The sequence below is a fragment of the Aplidium turbinatum genome, chromosome 1 (genome assembly GCF_918807975.1).
Source record: "Aplidium turbinatum chromosome 1, kaAplTurb1.1, whole genome shotgun sequence".
NCBI lineage: Eukaryota > Metazoa > Chordata > Ascidiacea > Aplousobranchia > Polyclinidae > Aplidium > Aplidium turbinatum.
The window spans coordinates 17,177,646-17,200,182 of record NC_137472.1 but is presented as its reverse complement, the minus strand read 5'-3'; the positions used below and the strand labels follow the sequence as shown (position 1 = coordinate 17,200,182).

The 22,537-nt window shown below is 37.1% G+C and overlaps 1 protein-coding gene across 1 annotated transcript; it reads right to left on the bottom strand.

The window, feature by feature from the left end:
* Positions 1-1,800: 1,800 nt before the first annotated feature.
* LOC145774559 (tRNA-dihydrouridine(16/17) synthase [NAD(P)(+)]-like) lies at positions 1,801-17,928 on the bottom strand. The gene is made up of 12 exons (XM_082585830.1): positions 17,722-17,928; positions 12,370-12,526; positions 10,342-10,454; positions 9,783-9,916; positions 8,892-9,028; positions 8,452-8,570; positions 7,891-7,986; positions 6,548-6,621; positions 5,235-5,298; positions 4,954-5,061; positions 3,882-4,017; positions 1,801-3,627 (listed from the first exon to the last, which is right to left on the bottom strand). Exons 1-11 carry the CDS (start codon positions 17,920-17,922, stop codon positions 3,883-3,885), a joined length of 1,338 nt encoding a protein of 445 aa, XP_082441956.1. The 5' UTR covers positions 17,923-17,928; the 3' UTR covers positions 1,801-3,627; position 3,882.
* Between the last annotated feature and the right edge of the window lie 4,609 nt (positions 17,929-22,537).

The following is a 22,537-nucleotide window of genomic DNA, read 5'->3' as shown; positions in this document are numbered from 1 at the left end:
AGGTTTGAAAGTTAGCTTGTTGCAAACGCAGAAATGAGAGACAAAAGTATGTTTTTGGCAGGCAAAAGTAGGAAAACTGTCAATATGTCTACTGTCTTGGAAAACTGTCAATATTATGTTCAGGTGTTTATTATAGCAAATGCTAAGTTTTTCATGTAGTAGGTAGGAAGGTATTCTACAAGATTGGTAGGTTTCATGAGAGATAATAAGTCGAGTTTTGTGAAATCATCATTTAATTCAAAGTTTTTGAGATAGGGGAGCTTTGAGACACTGTCTGAGAGTGTTTGCACCGATACTAGTAATATTTCATGTGAAGAAAATGCATTTCAAAACATGATTCCTGATTGTCTTTCTACTGAAGCCTATGTCTAAAGTTCATGCAAATGCAGATGGTAAATTTAAACATTTCATCGGTCGGCTTGCACATGGACCTAATCAAGATAATGACTATCAAATTGAGTTATTAAAATTGAATTGAGAAAACATCAGACAAAATGAAGGACTGTTTTGTGTAGGCTACCCAGAAAATGAAAATGTGACTTCTGTGTCTCAGTGATATTGTGTGTCGTCTGCCAGATCCAACCTTTGTTGCCAAAACGAAACGCTTGTCTGGTGCTTTGAAATTTGCAATGAACTTGTCACAATATCACATTGCCTGATGAAAGGCTTGTCTGTAACGACCCCTCCCCCAGTTAACTGTTACTGTTTAATTTTAAACAATTTCGTTCTTCCATTTGTCCATGACATCGCTTCGCGGACCCCTGGTTGAGAACCACTGAAATATAGGCTACATTAAAACAGTCATTTTTATTAATTGTGAATGTTTAAAAAATAAATTTTGCTTGAATAAAAACTGTTAAGCATGCAAAGTAAACTTGAAATCTGGTTTAAAACCCTGTATGCAGTGCCCATGACCAATTGGATATTTGTATGTTTGCAGGCATATCTACGGTACTTGATTGAAATGACTGTAGCCTATAAATGAAGACTAAAAACTATAAAACAGCCGTTCAAGGTTTCAGATTGTTTCAACTGACGTCATTTGGTTCAGCTGAGTCAGCTCCAACAAATGTTGCAATTAAAATGTACCGGTATTTGAAGTTGCATGAAAGAAAATAACAGCGTCTGATCGATGGATAATTTTAACCATAATAATAGCAAAAAATTACCTCTCCCCGGGATATGTTAAGTTTGCTGTGTGACTAATATCAGCTGTTTAGAAGTATATCAAACCATTTGATGCGAAAACATATAATTTCAACAATTCCTCACAAAATTTCGGGGGGGGGGGGGGAGGGGCGGGCCCCCCAATAAATCCGCGCCTGATTCGGAGTCTAAGCAAGTGAGCAGAGTAACAGCAAATTGTAAGATTGGCTACACACTTTTTCTCAATAGATTATTATCTATAGTTAGTAGGCTACATCGCAACAAAACTTGGCTACATCGCAACAAGCTTAGTGAGTGCTCACACTTTCACATTTATGTAAACCAAATACACGTCTGTAGGCTATTCCTTATTGTAGGCAACTTTAAACTTCTTTTTCCATTTAACGGAGACTCTAAACTTCTTAGATTACAAACATGGCCCCGACTTGTTGATTACACACAGCACACAACAGATCAACAACGCAGACAGACACAAAGTCATGCGAACGCAACGCAGTGCGAGAGAGCAAGCCCGAGGACCTGCACGAAACGCAGGGAAAACAGTGAGCCTGCAAGGTCGCCCGGATTCCAGAACCAACTACCTATGAAAAGACAGCGCAGGAGCTACATCACCTTCAATGAGCAAGCTACTCAAAGCGATTGATCATTTTTTAATAAAATAAGCTTGATAGACACATGATTTTAAACCATTGCAAAAAAGCTTAGAACGCTAATAAGCATTTAATCCACAGGCATTCAATATTTAAAAAGCGTTAGGCCTAGCTTGTTGAATACAGTAGGTGAGATGAACGTAGGCTAAGTTGATGCAACACCAATAGGCATACAGCATTAAAGAAAATGTACTTGAACAAAATACTGTCATTGTGTGCAAAATGTTCAACAAGAAACATCTAAGTGAATTTCGAAAAAGAAAAAAAACTCGCCCCTTATTTTTTCAAGTCTTCTGCTCATTTTTTAATGTTGCTATTTTACACCCATGGGCTATAGGTCAGAAACAGTGCACATTTGGATGTAAGCGAATAGACTATTGAGATTTTCAATGCCGAGCAAAAATGATAGTCTTATAGGCCAGTCAAAAAGTTAACTTGCTGTAGCAACAGCGTCTAACACTCTAACACATAGGGGAAGGCGGAACCAAACGGACATGCGAACTTTAAAGTCCTCTATTTGAGCAAAAAAGCAGATATATTGGACCTATTACGTATTAACATGTCACTTAACAACAACTGCCCAGAGAATGAAACTTAATGTGTTTTTACTTTTTTGTTTATTTAAGTTACAAACAACAATTTTTTTTCTGAGTGTTTGTTTTGCCCCGGGCATGGGCAAAACGGACACAGTGGGCTATATGACCGCTTTGCTTGGAAATTTATTTTATTAATTATTATTTTTTAAGATCAAGCGATTTTTTGTAAAGTTGTTATAATGAATATCCATGAATAAAAGTTATAAAACAGGCAGGTTTGGTGACCAGTAAAGTTAGTTTAATTAAAGCTATCGCCGCCATAAAACCAACTTCTTCAATATTTTTATTCAAGTAGAATGAAACTAACTGTTTGTCAAACAGTGTTTGACAAATACATCTTTGCTGTTTCAGATCTCCAAAACAAACGAGTAATCTGTTTGAAAACAATTTTCAAGCCAAAAAAAGCTACTACTTCTTTGAGGCTGTCACATGCAAGTGAAATCCGTTTTGCCCCAAACAAGCTAACTAAAAAAGTCTAACCGGTAATTATAAGTAAAACTAAAATATGTAGATTGTAGAAAGTTCATTTTTTGGAGTAGCCTATAGTGATCCATTGTTCAAAACCAAAAGAGAAGCAGAAATTTTTAAAAATCGCTTAAATATCATCACATTTTAGTTGACAAGTTTTTATAACAAAGTTATTTCGACCTCTTTACCGCCGAGTGTGGCACGAAAGTTCCAGATTTTTGTGTGGAATATTTATTCAGGTAGTTTTAGAAGATAGAGAAAACAAATTGGTAGTTTTGTTTGTACTTTTTCACAATAGCAAATGTCTATTTTGCCCCGCTTTCCCTTAAATGTTATTGTCGAAAATTCTACAAGTAGGCTACGTTTTACACCTTTTGTAGTTTTGTCGCTTTCCAACTTCCAATAAGTTTATTCAAGTAGTTTTAGAAGATAGAGAAAAAAAAGTTATATTTACTTGTAGTTTTTTCAAAAAAGCAAATGTCCGTTTTGCCCCGCCTTCCCCAATGTAGGCGAAAAAACAAGTTTCAAGACTGGACAAAAGGGATAAAGATCTTTTGAAACATTGTCTTCAATGATTAATACTCAGGTTACAAGATTTGCAGGTATTGGATTGACAATGCCAGTATTTCATGATATCCAATGTTTGAGCTTTGCCAGTGGTATCCTGGGCTGGATAAAACAATTTCTCCCATCTCTCACGACGATTTCCAACTGCGCATAGTGACATTGTTGGAGGAAAGTAGAGCCTGAAAAAATGTCATACAACAAACAGTGAACAGTTTCGATTTGATCCAGTTTTCAAAACCTTTAGTTGAAAAAGGCAGCCATTCAGCAGGAAAAACGCCTAAATTTGCAAAAAAACAAAAAAACTGCAAAATCAAGTAACACTGGTTCAGCGTTTGGATGTTCGCTTGTAGCTTTCTATTCAGTGACGCTTAGGTGATAACATGTGTCATAAAAGGATTGACGGATCCACACAGAAGCAAACTAAAATATCAACCTCATTGCGTTTTCTTTCCAACTTCTGTCGTCCAATTGGCAACACGTCTGATAGCACGTTGTATACTGTGTAGTACAACAAGATGAGCTTCTGTTATCCTTTGGAACAACTTCTTCCGATGCCAGGTGGTGCCTTCCTGATGACATAAAAGTTGGACTGATAATACAACGGCACCTCATTTCTTAAAAGATTGGATAAGATTCCTTGCAGCTTAATTCACGCACGCGGTATCTTTCTTCAATTACATAAAATGGTAGCGACGTTCGAAAGGATGTGGGTTCGACACCGCTCCAGAGCACGCAGCTGTGCCTCGGCAAAGACAATTAATGGCAAGCCAAAAAAAGGGGAGCAGCTGACTCGAAGACTATCTGTCACTTCGCTGCTTCCTGTCGTCTGTTGTATCGCATCTGTGATCGCAGTGTACCGTATGTTATCGCAATGGGCGCAAATAAAAACACGATTATTATACATCGTTAAATGTTAACCTCAAGTGAAAAAATGTTTTTGACTTAACTAGAAGTAATGTCCGGGTCGTTGAGAGGATAATTTGGGCCCGGTACCAATGAAATCCTCCGCCCCCAAATCAAAACAGTTCTAAGAAAACCGCCCTATATCCAACGACTTAGTGGTGATTTCTTCTTCAAGTTCCCAGGCCCCTTGGAAAGGTTACGAGCCCCTAAAATCATCCAGGACCGGGTCTAAAAGTACTCCCTGGACCCCCAAGTCGACGCTACTGAGCAAGCAAGACGCTACATAGATAGTTTGTGACATTTTATGGTTCAAACATCAGTAATATCATTTGCAACATCAGTAAAGTGTTCGGCTCCATACCCGAGTGGTGTTCGACCTTCGAAATGGCGTCGGTTAAACACCGCTCAAGAACATGTGGCTGTGTCTTTGGCAAGACACCTAGACACGCCGTCGATTGCGGAGTGGCGCCCCTTCGACCATGGCCCTTAATTTCTCTCATGTATGAACAGTACGCTAATATAGAGAAAAATGCCTACGACCTATTAGATGTATTTTGATTGCTAAAATTTGCTAAAGTGTTAAATGTTGGCATTATTCTTACCAAAAAAGACTCATTTTTGAAAAAGAATTCTTGTCGTTCTTTGTGCAAAGATGCCAACCATTTTGCACGGCGGTAATGGTTCTTATAAAATTTCCTCCCTTGTCTCTTCTGCATAAAAAGGCAAACATTATAAACAAACAAAAATCAAACATCTTAAACAAACCCATACGCCAAGCAAAGCTGATTCACTACCATATGTCGTACATATTTTTATTTAGAAAATGTGTTCCAATCGACCAATAAACTTTAAACATATACATTATTTATACAATCATACATACCGCAGGTTCAATATCGGATGTGCTCGAAAATCTTTTATTTCTTTCCGGGTCTTTCATTTTATGCCTTCAAATATATTTCAAGGATTAATTTACCAAACTATACCACAGTGCAACCTTTTATTCAAAAAATAACTTTTCAGGAGGAAATATATGTATAGCTTCAATGCAGATAATGTACGTGCAGTAGTTATTGGTTAAAGCGACAGGTTTGCGTCAATAATACACTTCGTTAAAGTGAAGTTACGTAAACGGGGACTTGCAAGTTTTCAGTTTGATAAATCGTTACAGTCACCAAGAATATGCTGAAAAATACTTGTCTATTGCAAGCGCATCATTACACAAGCCAAAGTCTCCAAACTTTTCAATGGCAAGTATTTCTAAACTCCAACATGGCCATATGAAGCCAGACATGTATTTCGTATCTTGAGCTTGGTGATCTTGTAACTCACAACCTACAGTAGCAGCTGCTGCTTAACTTCCACTGATTGTTACCTAGTTACAGTAGCGGATCTAGGGGCACTTGGTCCATATCCTTAAAATTGAAAACAAATACATGTAATTTTTGCCATTTGTGCAAAAAGTTCTTCCTCGTTAAATCGCATTGTTACATCGCACGCTAGACCTAACTGACGGTATTGGGCAATGAGCACTCGAGATTTCAGCAGTGAATTTAAGTGACTGAGAAGTTAATGCAATATTCCAACGTAAGCACATTGCGCACTCAGCAATTACATGAACCTATTCCAGGGCTCCTAGAGGTGTGAATTGAAATGTGCCTTGTGTATGGCACAGGCCTACTATGGCGGAAAGTATAAAACATCTCGTATGCGAAGTTTCTATGTATTAATGGAAAGCTATAGCCTATACCCTACACGCGCAAGGCAAGGCTATAAGAAACTTTGTCAAAAATAAATTATTGAAATCCTTCTTTGGTCGTAAAAGAAAACATGTAAATCCTAACTTTAAGTTTAAACTAAATCTTCTAGAGTAGACTAACGTCAGCTATTATTCAAATATGGTTTTAACTTGATCAATTTGATCAAATATATATAATTGAGGGCTTTGAGCAATAAACTCCTGTTGGGCCGTAAAACACAAGGTAAGATCAAGGTAAAATTTGTCACAATGTCTCGGGAGCAACTTCCTCAAAGCCCACCAAACTAGCTGCTTCTTTGGGTCACAATTTTACGGCTGGTATTTTCTCCTAGCAACTTTGATCAGTTGAATCTCTAGTAATTTCCCCAAGCAACTCTCAAATTGTTTTTTTACATTTGCCACTGAAGTTATGATGTTTTTGTTGGCAAGTAGCATACTTATAAAGGTTGCCGTAAGGTTGGCACATCCAACAAGGAAGTCCTGTAGACTCGACGTAATTTTCTTTGTTTTCCTGAAAAAACAAAACAAAAAAAGCAAGATAGTTTTCTGTGAAACAAAAATAATCACTATTAAACAAAACTTTAATTTTGAACACTGTGGTGCAAGGATGGATCCAAGGGGGGGCGGGGTGTGCAACTCCCCAAAAAATTCAAACTGCTATTATTTTAATAAACTAATGGTATTAAGATCTACTAGTATCACTTTATGTTTTGATAGATCATAGCATTTTATCACAGCATGTAACGAATTGATGCTGTGTAGATTATGGAATGTGTACCAATGGAAATAATCATGTGTTTTGTACTGCTCATGTTTTTAAACTTTGGAATATTTCCCAAAATTTCATCACGTTCTTGAATTTTGTTATGCCAGAAGTGTTTTTTACTCGTGCTTGTTTTTAAGACTTGATTTTTCATGCACACTTTCTCCGTTTTCAGGTCTCTATTAATATTAAACAAAAACATCTGTATTAACAACATGAATGCTTATCAGTATGCCATATACAGCAGAGATATATTTTGCCAGTGCCACACTGATGGACCTCCTTGAATGAAAATAGATTTCAGCAGCACCCCCCAAAAATTAGAGGCTGGATCCATCCCTGCTGTGGTGACCAGTTTAACAGCTTTTTTTAAAAAGCACGAAATAAATTTGAATTCCTTTCGATAAACGATTGTTGTGTTATTAACAAGGTATGCTGCGTCTGCGAAGTAGAAAAAAGTCGTGTTCGGCATTGTGAAAACTGTTCCATTCGGAAGGCAAACGTGTTGTATGCTATATTCTAATCCTTTCAGCCTTGAATGTGGCCATTCTAACATGCAATGATCTGGCTTTCCACTATTTTTCTCCCAAGGTAAATAACACCAAAATCGTCTTCTGCTGGCTGAGTTATCATATCTAACCTGGTGGGCTATCACTTGCTGAATTGAACTTGCTAACGTCGGACTTGCTCTATCACTACCTGCTGAATTTCGTCACTGGCCAATTGCTCAATGGGAACTTGTTCAACTATTAACATATAGCGGCTGAAAACTGGTGAACCGCAGAAGACTTCAGAACAAAATCAGATTTTTATTTGATGAAAACCTGACACAATCAAATTTTTCGTTGATTTAAGGTCCGCAGACGATGAATCAACGCAAATTAACATTGCACCGAGTTTTCTTTGACGGGCTAATGATTACCATGCGACGGAAACAGGGCCATGATTACAACGTGTCAGAATCAAGTGAAAACCTAGTGAAAGTCTGGAGAAACATTTCAAAGACAACAAACTCACCTGCGTGCAGGTGGTACCTTGCAGCCGTTGGCACTCCTCTCGAATGGCCTCGATTGTGTTCGCATGCTTTAGAAAATTCTTGTATTTTGGATAAATCTGAATAATTTAAAAGAAAATCAACTAATTGTTCCATTTTTTTTTTCCCGTAAAACTCGTATTTGTCCCTAATATATTTGTATTTGTCCCTAATATACATGATAGTAGCCCAGTGTATTTTGTCTCAACTCTTGTATTTCGGGTAGATCTGCATGTTTTCAATTAAAATCAACCAATTATTATGAGTTTAACATACATTTTCATGGCAGTCAAACCCTCTTAATCAAACCAAATTGAAATCGTGTCAAATTAGTTTCAGTAAGCAAGAGGTCCTCTTATGAGGCTGGAAAATTAGAGTGAAAAATAAATCGGGACCAGTGCTTGAGTTGAGCGAGTATTCTACTTAAAATTCAGCAAAAACCTGATCCATTTATCAAGTAAAAATTGATTGACATTAACGAGTTTCGAACATAAAGCCTCTCGACGCTCTATTGAAAGAAACTAATTTGATGCCATGGTACATACGTGCAAAGTGGGTGCCAGCAAATTAAACACATGCATCTTGACGTGCCTCATACAGGCTGTGTAAGCTTCAGCGTAGCCGAGATACTCCTCTATTGTGCCGTAAACATTTGATTCCACATCTGCAACAGAGCAAGCGATAAACGTTTTAAGATTAGCAACAACTGACATGTGAACTTCCAGGGACATAGCCACGACGCTTGGAGCAATCGTCACCGCAAAATTTTGACTTGCCCAAAAAATACGTTCTAATACCATTATAATTCATGTTCAATGGCGTTTGCCCTAACAACAGTTGCTTTTTGCTTTCTCTAACGTTTTCTTTCTAACTACGTCACTGATGTGAACTATTAGCTTAGAAATTACTCTTCAACGATTTATGTTTGTAGAAAACTATTTGCTACAAATGATGTTGCTCACAGATTTCTTTTGTGAAAATTAACCTTTAAATATCATTGGGTTTGTTAGGTGGCCTTCTGCCACCATTACACCGTCTGCTCCTGTTTCTTCCAAACATCTAGCAATGTCTCCATGGTAACGGATGTTGCCATTTGCAAAAACAGGAATGTTTACGTTGTCTCTAAGCAAATAAAAATAGAAAAATCATAAAAGGAATCACTTCATAAAGCAAGTATGATGATGTAAGGTATTTGGTTGAGTAGACAGAGTGCTAGCTGTCAGGTCAGTACATGGAGGTAAAGTACCTTGTAATATTAAGAAGACATATCATATATAACCACTGACACTGTTAGGCAGTGTTTCTCACACTGCGCGTTACCACACCTTAACATGCCGTTCAAAATTAAAAAAAAGTTGCATAAAAATTCGACTTGATACAGTTTTAATGTCATTTGTAAAATATGACCCTGTCTTTATCCTTGCATAGTTTTGAGGTTCAAAATATCTTTAAACTGCTGACGTGGTGTGCGATCTGCAAGCTGATGGAGCTACCATTAGACTTAAAAGAAATACCACTTCATTTTTCTCCTTCTAAAAAATCTTTCTATGCTTAATTATTTAACTGTTGTGGAAGCAATCATATCCCGTTCTCTTTTAAGAACGAGCAGTATCTTGGAGAGAAAATTCAATCAGAATAAATCAAGATTCGGAATGGTTAAAAACGTTTTTTTTTTACGTTTTTGTATATTATTTTCAATCGTTTCATACATTTCTTTCAAGTAACATCGTGTTTCGTTTATCACAAAGATAAACCGCAAAAGAAAGTGTTGAATTATAGCTGCTGAATAACTTATTATAAATTAATTTCAAGGTCAAGGCCAGGAAGTATTAACAATTAAAGCACCGAAAAGAAATAGGCTACATTGACTGTCTACTTGACTGCTTTGATCTGACTCCAATCTGCTAAACCAGTAACTTCTCCCTTCTGGTCACAAGTTCTTCCGTGTACAGTTATGAGATGGCAGCCAGCAGCTTCAAGCATTTTCGCATATGACACTGTCAATTCCACCTGGTATCAAAGAATTACAATAAAGATATAAAGATTTGCTGATATAACTTTTACATTTTTTTTGCTTGAGATTTTACCAATTATGTACGATGTATGTAAAATACTCAAAGTTTAGTAAATTCTCAGTTTAAGTACAATAATGATTACAACAAAAGCCACGCTGAAACAATGTTCTTGTTTGAATCATATACTGTCGTACAGATGTCAGAAAGAATAAAATTGTATCACTATGAAACGATCACATTTATAAGTATATACCATGTAAATTAACAGAGCTCTTCAGGTGGTTCAGGAGTAATTAGTCAGTTGTAGGTTAACTTGCAACATGGACAAAATACAGATGAAATTAAAAATGCACAAGTCATCTTTGGAAACTGCAACAACACATGCAACGCAATACTTATGCATAAACACTAAGCACAAACCTCTTCATAAATTCTAATTTTCGCAGATACACCGCTGTGTAGTTGGTTTCGGGATTCAGATATAATGCTATGAATCAGCTTCCAGTCATTTTGAAGATACGCTCCAAAAAAACCTAATTGTAAGTCAAGCAATAAGTCAATTTTTAGACTTTTTATTGTGTAGCCTATAAAATCACCATAAACTAAACTTCGGGCTGATACGATGAAAGGTTTTAGTGAAAAAGGTCTCTTTTCATAGTAAGTTGAACATTTTTGAAAAATAACATCAAAACTTCAACATTTTAGATTAAAAACTGATTACTTCACTTATCACAAAAGAATCTTTTCAAAATTTTGTGTTTCATAACAATGCAGCAACCTAAATTTGCATTTACACAAAGTTGTTGTACCCTTACCACACTCTGTGTCATGCACCATACATTCTGTATCTACCTTTTATTGTAAGATTGGAAAAGCTCTCATACTTTAAACCGTTTATTTATCAGATTACTTAAATGTCAATCTACTGCTAATTACAAACCCAATGCTATTATGCAGTATCTTCACTTCTAGCAGTACGTTTGCCTGACAATACTGTGGCAAAAGCCTATTTTTGTATTCGAACATCCAGATAAAAAACTATTTGGGTCTTAAAGATTATACATTTTATTGCACTAACTCTATTTGATGTGCCACAAGTTGAACTTACCTGCACTTATGTAGGGTGTAGGTAGGTAAGGCTTAATGGAAAAATGTCTTTGCTATGCATAAAGTTGACAACAGAAAAACACTCCGACAGAGATAAAGCAGTGCATCTGAACTTGCTCAAAATGAAAGGGAAATTTAATAAACTTCAAAAGTCATCATCATCTACCATTACTTTTGAAGATGATGAATAAACCTTAAAAGTATTCATAATGGTAGAAAATTAGGTGTATCCTATGTAGAGCTCGACCGATATCACTTTTTCAGGCCGATACCGATATTTATGAAATTTTCAGGCCGATACCGATATATATCAACTACGAAAAATTTGTTATCAACAAAGTTATTAAGCAACAAACCAGTCCAAGAAAGTTTATGCATTGGTTGCTGTAATGGAAAAATCATTCTTAACACTAATCACAAAAAATACCAAACAAAAAAGAAACAACCAAATGCAATATTGTTTTAATTTCAATTCAATATTCAAAGTAGAGGGCTTTTTTAAATTTCAGCGAAGTCACTATGAAAGGCTTTCATCGGACCAACGACGTGCGCTTGAAGAGTCAAAGCGCCGTGTAGCTGCTTAATACGCCGCATAACTGATTAACTTCCACCAAACGAGGTCGTGTGGCTTCTTGCGTCACAATGCTCTGGGCACGAATCGGAAAACTTCTGCAATGACGCTACCATTTTCTTCTGTGCAAAATTTCTCTAGGTTTTTTTCTTTGGGTTTATTTTTGCATGTCATGTGAGCGAAAGTTAATTTTCCATGGGCTTTTTCTTTCTTACTGTAATACCAAAACTTGTCAAATTTTGCTGCATCTTGCTGTGATAGCCTACTTGTATAATGTAATTTTGTAACGAATCTTGCCTTATCAATATCACTCGGAGATCAAAGGCAGACATTGTGACGTAAGACTTGAAATAAGTTGCGCGTGTTTAGTGTAGAAGTAAACTAGTACTCCCATCGATTCTTAGCGAAAAATTCACCTTTGTTACACCGATTTAATGTCATCAATCGTTGAAGCAACGTAAAACTCGAACGTTTTCCTACTTGAATGGAAGCTAAGAGATACAGTATTAACATTTTCTAGATGCGCGCACTAGAATGGGCGGGGAATTATATTCTCGCAACAATTGTTCGTGCTATGCAAGCACGTTTGAGCAACTTGCGTTTTTTCTAAAGGCATGTATGGCTGGTTTTGAGTGTGCTTTTGCTGGCCGATGTTTATCGGCGAAAAATAGCCGATACAATATATCGGCTACACCTGATATCGACCGATACTTATCGGCTGACCGATATATCGGTCGAGCTCTAACCCTATCATACAATTATCCATTAACCTGTCATTGCAGCATTTTGGGGACATCCCAAGTTTAGATCAGTACCATCACAATGGTCTTGCACAAGTAGTGAAGCTTTCAGAAACTCAAGAGGGGTGTTGGCACAAAATTGTACAATCAGAGGCCGATCTTCTTTGCAAGATAAATCTTGTAAGACCTGTTATAGCAACTGGGATGAATAACAATTAGAAAATGGATCTGAATATATATAAATCAACAGACAGAATGCTATACTATTACTAAAAAACAATATAATCAAAACTAACTACAGTAACCCCTCAACCTACAAAAATTTAATTTAATACTAGTACATATAATTTCCGAGCAAATAGCAACTATGAAAACACGGCCCATTGAGCCTTTTGTCTGTTCGAGAGCGTCGAACAAAGCAAGTCAGAAAAATTACAACAGGGATAATTGGCTTGTGGCGCCTAAACAATCATAACGAATTAAAGATGTCGCTTTTTAATCCTTCAATGCCGACTCTTCTTATCATTCGTCACAGTGAGACAGGTTAGTTTAACCAACTGATAAACGTTCGTCTAGCGAATGAGAGTCGTAACGACAACAATCTGCGTAGTATGAAAAGAACTGCAGACTCGGACATTTGGGTATGTGGGCTTAGCCGATCGACCAGCAACACAAAGCTAAAATCTATGGGATTATGACTGAAAGTCTCTGTCAGAATCCCACCTGATTTGTTCACACCCGGAGCTGGCAAAGATCTCGCTTCAAAAAAAATGGAGACTGTAGAGGCTGTTCGGGTTGATCATGACAAGACGCAACTGGCCAACCCCGACACCCCAGCTCGAGGCTAAAGCAATTATGGATGAAACTAGATTTTTCTGGAAAAAACATGCCTCTGAAACCTTATGGGAGCCGTGAAGAGAAGATGATACCAGGCTTTAAGACAGTAAAGCTTATTTCATTTCTGTGTGTTTTGTATAAGAACTTCAGTGTATATTGCATATGTACGGTAATGCACGAATGTCTAGTAGACATAGTCATATGTAGTTCTGTAGGCTATACCTATACCAAACAAATACATGTCCGGTAGGTACATAACTTAGCGCTTGATACTCCTTTGCAATCACTCAACCAGCGTGCGATTAAAAGCTTAAAGTGCCCCTGACAGGTTGGAACCAAGTGTAGTAAATTTTCTAAGCATTTTCTAGCGCAAAATTATGCTTAGCGAACTTTTTAATCTTAACCTCAAAGCTCGACTGGTTAGGGCGAAATTTATACAAAACGACAGTTCCGCAGCGCCACCACAGGCGAAACTCCATATTTCACTGCTCTGGGACAACTTTGGTGGTATTACGTCATCGTGGGTGGGCGTTGTTAGCGACGGATGAAACAAATGCTTTCTAGATGTAATTGGTGGATCACAATTTGGTCGGAGTTGATACAAGCGGTTGCTTTTTTCAAAGATTTATTGTTTTTTTGCAGTTTAATAAAACTGTGCTGGATACGTTCCTACAAAACTTAAAATATACTTGAAGTGAAAAATGAAGAAATCGTACGAAGCATCATTCATATTTAATTCATCATCATTCATCACTAATCATAAATAAATAAAAGTTCTCTCTCTCTCCCTCATAATGTGCCTTCAGTTGGCCATTGAAATCCGGTGTAACGGCCATCTGGACTTGAAAATTGTTTCGGATTCACCAAACAATGCATGACGGCAGCACAATCCGATTGTTGGTTCCGAGAGCACCACCTTGTAGTATCCACTCCAATACATGCCTGTAAGCGACTAATTACCGATACTGCCTGCAAGGAAATTAAATCACTTCGTTTAGTGTGCATTCTTTAGCGTTTAGGGTATTTTTAGCCTAATGTAGCATCCTTACTCTTTTGATAGGTCTCCGTTTTCTCCTTTCGGTTTATTGTTTTTTTCTCGAGTTCTTTCGGCTCCTCATAAAAAAAAGTCCTCAGAACTGCGAGATGTAAGTGTGCCTCAAAATTGGTCAAATTGGTAACACAGCTAGATGCGTCTTTCTTCAAAAGTTCTTTCGTCTATGGCACTTCATGGCAACATACACATTCATTGGGCTAGGACATAGACTCGCACTTGTGGCAAACGCACCACCTACAGTTCCCAGCACGCCACTCATTGCTGAGAAGATCCAAATCGGGTTGGTGGTGTTAACAAAATCATCTCCAGTGAAGTGAAGAGAACATATACAACTAGTTTTGTATGGTCCATCCCACTTTCGAACACTTGAAGAAAACTTTGACTATTTTCTTCTCAGCACCTTGTTTTGTTTGAAAGCATGAAAATACAGCACACGTCTTTGACTCTTTGTCACTGACTCTGTCACATAAACAGCAATTTCCAGGCATTAAGCCTACCTCAACCATAGATTAAGTGTACTGTCTGTGAGATACTGCTGTTACACTGCAAATGATTATAGCCAGATTAGGACCAATAAAAAATTATCCAAATTGTAGTCCTACAAGAGTTTAGAAAAACTGCAATTTCAATTGAATTGAGATGCTGTTTGATAAAAATAAACTCAATCTATTTGATCTAAACCTGATAGTAATAATAAGTTGACTTTTTCCTTTCGGTAATTCTCATTTTTCACATGCTTTAGACCAATAGAGCCCCACACATTGACGTTTTGGAGCAGTCGTACCATACCTTACCAACTCACCACAGAGAAAGAATGTATCCTTCCCACCCACGGTGACGTCACAGCAAGGTTGCCGTTTTTATTTTCACAATTGAATGAGTGCCAGATTCGCCGAAAGTGAACGAAAGTTTGCAAGTGAGTAACTTATTAGCCTGTTGATATTTTTTACTATTTGCTGGTCAGGGAAGTTTGTTAGTGTCATCTCTTTGGTATCTTAGGTAAATTTAACAAATTTATTTTCTGTCAGAGGCACTTTAAGTAAGTGACTCTGATACCACATAACTTGTGCGGTAACTCGCGGCCAAACGCTTATAATCCGACTCTTGTGACGTCATATTACTATTCGACAAACAAACGCAGAATTTTTGGTCGTTCGACAAGAAAGAAAAAATTGCAGCCCTGCTCGGAGTCATGACTGGTGTTGGTGTCACTCTTCTCGGTATCAAGGTGGCTTGATGTCTCTGCAACAGTCGAATTAGCCTACATCTGTCTTGACTTTTTCTCGCAGTGCGTCAGCATCATCCGTGGAAACGTAGTGCAGAAATTGCAGCCACGACGTCTTGAAGGAGGGATGAAGACATGATGCCATAACGCATTTCATGTTGTTGAGCACTTGTTGAATCGTTTTTTCACCCCTTCAAGGACTTTCACTTTCAACTCCTCACAGGTCACAAGATCACTGATCTCGGTCAACTTCTTCCTGCAAATTGTGATGGTTGGAAGCAAGACTCTGTAATATGCCTTGGACTCGCCCTGGAGAATGTATAAAGCCTGGCAGATAGGCTTCATCACACGGAGATATTCGCCGAAGAATTTGACGTTAGCTAGAAAAAACCAAAACTTTGCAACCAAGCCGATTATATAGCTGCTTGACCACGCCAGTATTGCAAAAAAAAACAAGCATTTTTTTTCAATTTAAATTAAAAAATAGCGGGTAGCGGGAGTGCGACTGAAAAAAAGTAGCGCCTCTCCCGCTACCGCTATTTTGAAAAAAAAATAGCACCGCTACTCCAACTAAAAAGTAGCGCCGCTCCGCTACAGATGTAGCGCGCTACTGCCCACCTCTGGTTGTGATGTAATAATACCAAAAGTAGCGATAAAGCGAGCAACACGATACGCATTACGCACGCTGTTACTGTAATTCACGTTAAATAACTCAGGAGGAAAAAGTAAGTTAATTTTGGGTTGATTCAACATTCGAGTCAGCACAAATCGATTTAATTTTCCAGGCAGGTTACATTGTGTAACAACAATGCCCAATAAGAAATTTACATTTGTTTTACATTAATTCGACAATTAGTGACGTTGAATTACCATAAAATAATGTTCATTGCTCAACCAGGTACCGGTAACAAATTAATAGCTCCCTGCGAGAAGATTGCCTCGATATACGTTTTTGGCACAATTGGGATACTGCGAGCAACACAAAGTCTGTTGTATAAAGAACTAGTCAGAATCGGATTCATCAGATGCTGTATCGAAGGATGAGGTTATCGCATGTCACTGGAATACTTGAAGACGCAAAACTGCCCATTCATAAACGCGCGATGCCATATGATCGCAAGCATTACTTTTCTTTACTGCCAAAGAACCGTTTATGTAATTTTGTACTACTTTTTTAACTTGACCCCATAGCTTTTCTAATTCCGATTTGTTGCCTTCATAAAATTCTTTACAAATTTTGCAAAGTACCACTCTAACTTTTCCTTCTGTTTCCTCTGTTTGATAACCTATAGCAGGTAAATTCTACTTTTTAACTGTATCTTCCTTCACCATGATTTATATTTGCAACGACACCGGTAAACAATAAGCATTCGATGAAAGAATAACTTTTGCGTAACAATTAAGTCAGTATTTATAAGGTTGCAAACTTTTTACAGTTCACAAGAGCATTGTCAGCACATAAAATAGCGTGCGTGATGCTCAGGGCTACTGCCGTGTGACACACGATAAAGAAGAAGCGCATAAACCTTCGTTTGATTAAAGCATTCGGCAATTGCCGCCGCAATCCAAGGTTTGTTGATTTGGCGATGGCAATGTTTTTGCCGTCGTAGATGGAAGCTAATTTCGAGGGCTGAACAACAGTGCAGTTCCAACTTTTAAACAATTCCCGATACGAAAGCCCATTTAGAACCTAACTTGTTCGTTAGCTGAGGAGTTACCGGTACGTTAATAATATTAATAATGTGACTATTCAGTATTCACCAGGTATTTGATGTGTTGTGTTCTTCTGGTGACTGCACAAGGCTATCACAGAAAGTTAAAGATGATACTCAGCTTTTATTTCTGAATTTTATCTGTCAGCATGACTGACTTTTTTAACAGTGGCAGTGACAGTATATGGTAATCTGGTTTTTTTTTCGGTCATTCATCGGTCAATTTAGCAAAATGTCCAAAAAAATATAGTTAATTCGGTCAAAATGCCCGAAAAAATATACAGTCAATTGAGTGAATTGACTATGTATGATTAAAAATGACTAAAACTGACCGAAATAAATAAAATTGACCGAATGTTTTTAAGTCATTTCGGACAAATGACCGAAAAGTCTCAGCGAAAAAAAAAACCCAGATGGTAGTCAGTATCAACAATGACAATAGCAGATGAAGCCGTTATCCAGCAATGGCTTTAAAATAATTTGATTATATAAAATTTTTGCTAAATAAAAATATTTAAAATTAAGCATTCACAATATGACTTTTATTTTCTCACCTCATCTTGGTATAATTTACTTGACAGCATCTTTCTTGCATGGTGCATAGGAGTGTAACAAAGATCAGCACCATTTTTACGAGCCATCATTCTCCATGCCAATTCACTTTGAGCAACCATTGGTGCAACAATATGCTTGGGAAACTTTAAAATTTTGTTGTAAAATCGATATCCTTCATTAATAATCAGCTTCTGATTCATGGTAGCAATGAGTGTTCTTTCAAATAAAATGCTGGTCTCTGGGCTGCTATTTGCAACACAACACAGGTGATAGTCAGTTTTTCAGACAAAATATACCATAATTGACATACCAATATGATATAAACAAGTCTATTTGAGCTATTATGTTGATTCTGTTATTTTCAATAAGTAGTAGGGGCTACGAGTGTAAAAACTTTCACAAAAAAATGTAAAATTTATTATATGAAAAAGCTTTGTCTGTGACTGTTTTTATTGCCACAACATTGACGAGTGTTATCGCAAATTTTTCGGATTGAACATTGTTGATACTACGTAGACCTAGGTCTACTACTCACGAACTAGTGCTAAGTACTATTTATTAACGGCTGTCATCTTATTAACTGTATTCAAGTCGGCCTATAAACTGACTGATTTTGTTAAGGTTTAAAGTTATATACTATGATTAGGCCTACTTTTAGTGTTTCTGTTTCGTCTTTTATGCTAGCAGTTAGAAGTTGTTGTTTATGCTTAGTTTTTTGTTTGTTTTTTTTCTCATAACTTACTACTTTTGTAGGGCATGATATTTTTTGATATTTGAATAAAATCACAGCAATTCACTTGACTGTCGCAGCAGTAAACAACTTTATGTTTTCATTTTTTACGGAACTTAAGCTTATCCTATTTTAACGCATATCTTGGTTTCAACGTAATGCCGATGTTTGACATTTGTCACATTAAAAACACGGGAAGCAGCTGACTCGATGACTAATATAGTCTTTCGCTGCTTCCTGTCTGTTGTAGATTCTAGTTATGGTGCTATTTTATTTGCATTGTCTATATTTTGTACCGTATACTTTTCTCGCAACAGACAAAATAAAAGGTTTCTCTCTCTCTCTCTCTCTCAAACAAAATGACCAAAACAATGATTTTCACATTCTTCAACACTTTGGGAACTTCCCTAAATGATTACTAAGTTAGGTTTCCAACTGTTTAGTTGTAAAATAGTTCAGTTTGTTTTTATTTCTAACCATCACAAACAAAATTAAATTTTTGCCAAACATAGCAGAGATCCAGAAAAAGGTAGAAGCGACAAAACGCGGACGATCGTTATAACGTGCATGATACCAAAGCAGAATAATCAGTTTAAAATATGGCACGGTCGCAACACCTTAATAGAATTTTTTTAAATTTAGAAGAAAGGAGAAAAAAAGGCTGGTATTTTTTTTTCTAACAATTTAGATAAGTAAAAAAAAACAAGACAAAAGACAGTTGTTATGTTGATCGACCTTGGTTGGTTAGCAAAAGTGTTGATGGTCTTGAAGGGTACACTCTTGATGCGTTAGCTCAAAAGTAGTAGGCTATGCTAATATGCAAATAAGTACGGTAGGCTATTAGTGATTCAAATTTCAAACTATAAATGCACAACGTTTATTGGAACTTATTGCTATAGGCTAGGCCTACCCAGTAGGCATAATATTGCTAGAAGAAATTCTGCTCTTCATGTAGGAAGGATTGCAAGTCGATATTAAGATAAGTAGGGGATAAATAGACCTTTCCCGCAGCCAACCAATGAAGCGTGACGTTGAAAACAAACCACTTCAAGAACTGAAATCGTAGTAGCGAAGCACAGTTTTTGAACGTTTTTGATCGAACCATCGCTCATTTTAGTCGTACATTTTGTACTAAAAGTACTTTTTTGACTGAGTAGGCTAGGCTATTACAATATTAAGTTATTTATTTCAGAAAAAATTTGAATTTACTACAGGGCCTTAGCCCATAGGCCTAACTACCGCCGGCACAGCGCTATAGCCTACTGCACGAGACCACTGAACGAAAGGACCTCGCATTGATGAATTTTATTTCAAAAAATTTGAGTTGACATCTAAAGTAGGTAGCCTAAATGTGTTATCATTTCATTTAGAATCTACACTAATATTTTTTTCGTGCAGCATTTCCGTTTATTAATTGATGTTTTTGTCCAAGCTTACCCTATGCTTTTGGTCACCCCAGGTTTCTAGCATCTTAATGTTTGTGTTTATATTGGCTTTTTTTATTCTTATATGGAACTAATATATTGACACAGAATGAGACAGCATAGGCCTGTGTATTTCTGGCAATTATTACTTTCTGTCGAATCACAATAATCACATCACAAGTTTGCAACACACACGCATTCATTTTAAATTGGACTACAGCGCAAGTGGAATCCCCAATACCATACATTTTGGTTAGACTAATACAATTTTATTAAATTATTAGCCTACTAACCGTTGCCTAAAATTTTAGTAAATTTTCTAACATTATAAATCTCTAATTAACTACAAACAATTTATAGTAGGCTAATGTAGCGATTGCATGGTTGAGTGGTGAGAACATTTACTCGACGTTCGTAAAGGACGTCTGTTCGACACCGCTCCAGAGTTTGTCTGCCTCCTCCTGTGTCTCGGCAAAGACACTTAAGTGGCATGCTAAAATAAGGATAGCAGCTGACTCGACAGCTAGGCTAGGGGAGAGTGGGTCTAGTCGGAAAGTTTTTTTTTTAAAGTGAACTTTAAAACAATTGGTGCATAACCTGACAACTTGAAGCGGCTTAAATTATCATCTATGATGTCCTCTATCATACAACCAAAAATAAGTATTGAATCAATTCAGCTTTTAATGAAAATTTAAAATAAACAAACATACAATTGATTTTCCAACTAACCCCATGCCTGGGGTTAGTTGAAAAACGTCAGTTTAATGCCCATTAATGAACTGGATACTCTTTTTTCAACCAACAAACATTTACATGGGGTTGTAAGCAAATATGTTTACTTGCTTTAAAATCCAAATGCAATGAATTCTACATCTAATCATCGGAAAAACATTTTTTAATAAACGCATTGTTAAAACTTGTAATGCCGCATATATAGCACTTTCCAAGTTATTCAAATTAAAATTTTACAATGTGTGTCTGCTTAAAACAGGTACATTGGAACTTACACTACTTATTATCGTACCACGACGATATACTCGTAACATAGGCTACTACATAGTCATACCGCTATCAAAACATTTTCCAAGTAACCCCACCCACTATTTTCCAACTAGCCCCATTAGCATATGACAAACTATTTTCCTAAAATATTCAAGCATGGTGCAATAAACTAAAATTTGTTTATTTCTTAATGTTGTAGAACACCTACAGCTGATACACACCAAAAAACTTCTTCCTATCTTTAACGATATCGACGCATGAGATGTTTTTAAATGCGCTAAAAAATTTACTTCGAAAGTAAGAAAACACAAAATTGTCAGCCAAACAAACATACCTTGACTCAACAAATCTAAACTAACATGGATTGTGTGTTTTTATAAACTACTTCACATGTTTGCAGTAAATATTTAAAAAAGTTATGGAGAGTTAAAAAAATGATCATTTTTCAACTAACCCCGCCTTCCAACTAACCCCACTCTCCCCTATATATCTCTTCGTTGCTTCTTATTGTGTTGCATTTGTGATCGCAGTGAAGGCTACGTAGGCACGTAGCCTAGCCTAGGCTACTCTATATGTTGTTGTAATGGAAGCAAAAAAAAAACGTGATTAGGCTAGCCCAGTGTTTCTCAACCTTTTTTGGCCCAACGCCCCCTTTATGAACTGGCAAAATTTTACCGCCCCCCCCCCCAACAAAAACGATTAATTATGACAAGCAAATATAAAACAAGAAATATTATTAATACTACAAAAAGTGCTCAATGCCAAGCAAAAAGCCAAGCAGAGCGGATTACATCAAATATAAGCTAGTTAGTTACCAGTCTCTAAAACCCTTACAGCCTGTTTTACCCTAAAAGGGGGATTATCAGAAGGTCCTTATTCCAGTAGAATTCTATTTCTATCAAAATAAGGACCTTTTGATGATCCCCTTTTAGGGTAAAACAGGCCGTAACGGTTTTAGAGACTAGTAGGCTAACTATATTTGATGAAAAGCAAATAAATATTTGCGAGCATGAAAACAGTATAGGCCTACTGGTAGTCAGTGTGAACCTCGGGCTTGGTGAGAAAGTGCCAGTTTCTTCACATCCGGTGTAAAGCCAGTGAGAAACATTCGAAGATCACCTCTTACGGATATGTCAAGTGGGTTTCGCTGTTTGGTATGTAGCAGAACAACACAGCTGAATCCTTTTTCCACCAGGTATGAGGTAGGAAATGCTACCACGAAGATACGAGCTCTTTGACGAAATCGTTACGCTGGGCGGTAGATGGGTTAAACCAGAATGCCCCCTAGTAATCAAAACGCCCCCTTTAATCCGAAGTAATCATAACGCCCCCCTGCAAAATCAAAACGCCCCCCTGGGGGGCGGTACCGCCCCCGTTGAGAACCACTGGGCTAGCCTATAACTGGACTTCATGTCAACTTTACTGGGTGGCTTATATGAAACTGGATAGGCTAAACCAGGGGTGGGCACACTTTTTGAATTAGGGGCCAAAATTATTTTGTTCTTAGACTGGCGGGCCAAGTGATCGAGCCGCCACTTACATATAGTTTGTCACACGAATAACAAAGGGACAAAAAAAACGGAAGATTAAATTAACAAATAACTGAAAAATACAACCAAAAAACAAAATCGAATTTAAATACGACGTCTGACAGGATTG

What these genes read in the sequence shown, in the direction of transcription:
- LOC145774559 (XM_082585830.1), bottom strand. Translation starts at nt 17,922, where the DNA reads ATGAATCAGAAGCTGATTATTAATGAAGGATATCGATTTTACAACAAA. An exon ending in TGCTGGCACCCACTTTGCAC is followed by an intron (nt 7,987 to 8,451) that starts GTATGTACCATG and finishes TAAATTATTCAG; the next exon opens with ATTTATCCAAAATACAAGAA. An exon ending in AAGGTACCACCTGCACGCAG is followed by an intron (nt 6,622 to 7,890) that starts GTGAGTTTGTTG and finishes TTGTTTTTTCAG; the next exon opens with GAAAACAAAGAAAATTACGT.